Source organism: Nannospalax galili, unplaced genomic scaffold (genome assembly GCF_000622305.1).
Source record: "Nannospalax galili isolate Female #2095 unplaced genomic scaffold, S.galili_v1.0 scaffold352, whole genome shotgun sequence".
Taxonomy (NCBI): domain Eukaryota; kingdom Metazoa; phylum Chordata; class Mammalia; order Rodentia; family Spalacidae; genus Nannospalax; species Nannospalax galili.
This window is the reverse complement of record NW_008332592.1, coordinates 473,434-478,429: the sequence shown is the minus strand read 5'-3', so window position 1 is coordinate 478,429 and position 4,996 is coordinate 473,434. Positions and strand designations below refer to the sequence as shown.

At 44.8% G+C, this 4,996-nt stretch overlaps 1 protein-coding gene across 1 annotated transcript in view; it reads right to left on the bottom strand.

Annotated features, from left to right (window-relative positions):
- LOC108490542 overlaps positions 1 to 2,320 on the bottom strand; it is a 19,171-nt gene extending 16,851 nt beyond the window's left edge. The window contains 2 exon segments of the mRNA XM_029560837.1: positions 93 to 1,773; positions 1,868 to 2,320. Of these exon segments, the coding sequence (XP_029416697.1) occupies positions 93 to 1,773; positions 1,868 to 2,212 (2,026 nt within the window). The 5' untranslated portion in view covers positions 2,213 to 2,320.
- Positions 2,321 to 4,996: the final 2,676 nt, after the last annotated feature.

The following is a 4,996-nucleotide window of genomic DNA, read 5'->3' as shown; positions in this document are numbered from 1 at the left end:
CTTTTTTATCTCTCTCAGGTCCTGTACTGGCCTATAGTCCCCACTCCCTGGTTTCTTGACAGGCAGCAGGGGCATGTTCCAGGCCGACTGACATGGGATTAATATCCCTTGTTCTAATAGTCTTTTGATATGTGGCCTAATTCCTTGGCGAGCCTCGGTCGCCATGGGATATTGTTTGACAGCTACTGAGGCCACGGTGGCCTTCAGTTCAATGATTAGGGGCGGCTGATGGATGGCCAGCCCCATTCCTCCTGTTTCTTCCCAAGCATCTGGATATTTGGACAACCACCGATCCATGCCCTCCTGGACAGGAACGGGGGCACGATGTAATCTGTATTCATTTTCTAGTTGGAGGGTAAGTACCTGTATCTGTGCTCCTGTGGAATCTGTGATTCTAGCCCCTTTTCTTTCAAAATAAATGTGTGCTCCAAGCTTGGTTAGTAGATCTCTTCCTAACAAAGGGTAGGGACAGTCTGGTACATGTAAAAAGGTATGAGTCACGGTCCCTGAGGCGAGCTGGACTTTCCGGCCTGTAGTCCAGCGGTAACGCTTTGCTCCAGTAGCCCCTTCTACCCATATTGTCTTTTTACTAAGCGGGCCAGTCGTTTGGGTGAGGACGGAATGTTGCGCCCCAGTGTCTACCATGAAGGTGACTGGCTGTCCCCCCACATGAAGAGTTACCCTGGGCTCAGGTGGGGGTTCCTGGCCCCGACCTCCCTAATCGAGGTTGAGGATCTCAGCTTTTTCTTCTTGCTGTTTTTTCTTTTTCTTGGGGCAGTTCTTTACCCAGTGTCCTATTTCCTTGCAGTAGGCGCACTGGTCTTTTTCTAACCGGACACGCCCTTGATCTCCCCCCCTTTCTATTCTGACTTCATTTTCTTTTCTCACTACTGTGGCCAGGATTCTACTTAATTCTTTATTTCGCTTTCAATCTCTCACTGCCTCTCTATCTTCTTCCTCTCTTTTTTGTCTTTCTTCTTTCTCTTCTGGTGTTTCTCTTTTGTTAAAGATCCTCTCTGCCTCCCTTAAGAGGTCCCTAAGACCTTGTCCCTGTAAATTCTCCATTCTTTGGAGCTTACTCCTAATATCAGGAGCTGATTGCCATATGAAAGACATGGAAACACTTACTTCCTGATCGGGGCTGTCTGGATCAAAGGGAGTGTACCTCCGATATGCCTCTTTAAGTCTTTCTAGAAACACAGTGGGCGGCTCGTCTGCTCCCTGTGTCACTGACCTTACCTTGGCCAAATTGGTGGGGCGTCTCCCTGCCCCTTGGAGGCCCGCTACAAGCACCTGGCGATAAAGACGTAGGTGTTCCCTACCTTCAGCCATGTTGAAATCCCAAGAGGGTCTGGTGAGGGGAAAGGCAGCCTCGATCTCGTTTGGCAGTTGGGTTGGTCTCCCGTCTGCCCCCGGGACATGCTTTCGGGCTTCCAGAATGACTCTCTGCTTTTCCTCCGTAGTTAGGAGGACCTGCAGGAGCTGTTGGCAATCATCCCACGTGGGTTGGTGGGTAAGGAGGATAGATTCTATCAGGGCTGTTAGGGCCTGCAGGTCTTGGGAAAAGGACGGGTTATGAGTTTTCCAGTTATACAGGTCTGAAGCGGAGAAGGGCCAATACTGAAACTGGTTTCCTTCCCCTCCTGCGAGTCGGAGGGGCAGGATGTGTGAGGAATCTCCCTGTCCTCTCCTCTCTCTGAGTCGACCCGCAATGGGAGAGGGAGCGACCTCCGGTCCCTCTGCTTGGACGTCATCTGGAACCGCCGCAGCAGCCTGCGGAGGGGGGTGATAGGGAGGGAGAGAAGATCTTAGCTTTAACCTGCAAAATAACATCAGAATCAAAAGTCCCATCCCGAGGCCAACCGACATTAAACGTGGGCCACTCGGAGGAACAAAAGGTTATCCATTGGTGCTTCTTGATTTCCACAGATTGATTGTGAGCTCGGCTCTTAACTTCTCTCCAGTGATCTAGAGTTAAACTCAGGGGGGTGGTTAGTTGTTGTCCCATTTTGGGGTATTCTAAAATCACAATGAGGCAGACAAACAACAGAAACAACAAAAATAGACAGCCGGCGACAAGGTACCGCTTAGCGCGACTCTGGAGAAAAACTGAAAATATAAAATCAGACGGCGAGGTTGACACTTCGCTCCTCAGGGACACGTATCCTTCAGATGTGTGCTGAGCTCCAAAATATCGGGCTCCCCAGACCATTGGAGTTCGGTCACGACCAACACAAATACACAGTAATACAGAAACACAGACACTGACTCAGATGTGCAGCTCGGTGTAACAGATGACAAGGAGGTTCCTTGTCCAGACGAGATCCACAAAAAATCCTACGGATGAACAAAAAGTTCTACAGACGTGGATCTCACAGGCCCTGGAGCGTCCCCCAGGCTGACAGGCAAGGCTCACAGACTCGTCAGTCCCGCTCTTGCACTGTCCTGAGGCCAGCATCTTTCCTAGAGGGATCCAGACCTTAGGAGAAAGCCTGAGAGCATCTGATCCTCATCCGACTTGGGCCTCTGTGGGAACTCCTGAGCATCAGGACTAAAGCCATCTGGTCCCTCCAGTATAAAATCAAAAGAGACCTGAAGCCTAGACCAACCAGCTTTTTGTAAGAGTGAAACCACTGAGGACAAGTCAGCCTTCGGGTTGCAACAGCAAGAGGTTTATTTAGTACACAGGTACCTGTGGGCACAAAGTCTCCTCGGAGGACTTGCGTGCCCCCATGCTGGGTTTTGGCACTTTTATAGAGCAGAAGCGGGGTACAGAAGCAGAAGCATGGTTATTGGCCCATTCAAACGAGTATAAAGCATGAGGAAGTTAAGTTGTTAAATTCTGGGTGGGTGACTTATGGTACAGATGTTATTTCCTGATTTCCTGGTATCGAGCCCTGGGGATTGCCAGATGCAGATGGCTTGACCACTACGTCCTGTTTTTCTGATAAGCTAGTTTCTCAATGCTTGACCTCTTGTCAGGCATTCCTATCAGGTGGCCTCATGGCGCCTAGGTTTTTCAAGAGAAAGAGGTTCCCATTCAAGTACAGAGGCATAAACACCAAACAGGACTGGACAAGAACTTACCCATGGCATATCACAGATAAAGCACTAACTATGCAAAATGAAGAAAGTATGTTAAAACCTGCAAAATGGAAATACCAGGTCACATATAATTCCATGCCCATCAAGGTAACAGATTTTTCAACAGAAGCTTTAAAAACCTGGAGGAAACCTGGCTTGGTGGCACACACCCTTTAATCCAAGCATGCTACTGAAGAGGCTGAATTAGGCAAATCTCTGTTAGTTCAAGGCCAGTCTAATATAAATAGCAAGTTCTAGACCTGCCAGGATTACATAATGAGATCCTGTCTCAAGGAAAACAAAGCCAGGAGGGCTGAAACAGAGGGAAAAGCAGGGGAAACACTTCAAGGTACAGGCCTGGAGGAAGACTTTCTGAATAGGATTCCAGTTGCTCAGAAAATAATTTTAACAATTGACAAATGTGACCTGAAATTCAAAAGCTTCTGCCTAGTGAACAAAACAGGTTATTGAGTTAAGAGACAGCCATTCTAAATAGGCTAATGAAATAAATAGCTCTCAAAAAATTAAACACAAATGGCCAGTACAAGCATGGAAAAAAATAAAGCTCAACCCATTAGCCATGAGAGAAAATGCAAATTAATACTACTTTGAGGTTCTAGCTTGCTCCAGTTGGAATGGCAGTCACTAAGAAAACAAATAGCAATAAATGTTGGCAAGGACATGGACAAGAGGAAACTCATATACTTTGTTGATGGTCATGTACATTAGTCCAGCCACTGTGGAAATCAGTAGGTAAAGTCCTCAGAAACCTAAAATAGATCTTCCATGTGACCCAGCTATACCACTCTTGGGCATTTATCTAAGGACTCTGAGCCAACACATTACAGACATACCTGCACATCAGTGTTTATTGCAGCACTGTGAACAGTAATTATGGAACAACCGAAGTTCCAATAACAGGTTATTGGGTAAACAAATGTGGTATGTATACAGAATAAAAGGTTTTCACCATTATGAAAAACAAAGTTATGTTATTTGCAGAAAACTACATGCAACTAAAGATAATCCATTAAGCAAATTAATCCAGTTTCAGAAAGATAAATTTTATGTTTTGTCTCATGTAGTTCCTAGGTTTTATATAGTTATATAATGTCATACATGTATATATGATAGGAAAGTAAAAGTGAAATTGTCTAGGGGAACAAAGGAGACTAATGAGAGGGAGGAGGAATGAGAAAGGGGAAGTTAGCACGTGGGGGAATATACTCGCATATTTGCATGAAAATGTCCTTAAGTGACCACACTGTGTACAGTGAATATATATAATGAAAAATTTAAATAAATAAATTTTGCTCATCTAGTTACATATTGTATATGCTGTAATTTTAAAGGACAGTTGAGTTGTGGCTCAAACGCTGAGATTTTCTAGTTTGTTTCTCCACCAGCCAATGGTAACTTTTTAGTCTAAGTCAAAAACCTATTTACTCCCTGAAGGAGAGGAAAACAATAAATCCATCACATTGGCAGCTAAAGAAAGACAAATATGCCAGATAAACAAGTGAAAGAAAAGAAAAATGACACTTTTAAGCATCATGTTCTTTGCTTAAAATACTTCTTGCATGAATCTACCGTAGTGTGACATAGTGTGATGTAGTGTGACGTAGTGGTAGCGTCATTACACCTTTCCTTTGGATCGTGCATACCAGGTGCATGACATTCACAAAAAGAAAAGCAGATGAATTACAATCCATGCCTTTTTGTACCTCTCTCACAAATGTCTCTATCATTTACTAAATACTTGCATATCCAGTATTTCTGGTACCACAACGATCTTGGGAGTAGATGAATCATCCTTTTTACAATGGAGGAAACTGAGATTCCCAGTAGTCACATGCGTTCTCTTTCATCACACAACTAACTTAACATCTACTACCACTCTGGGTTCTTAAGG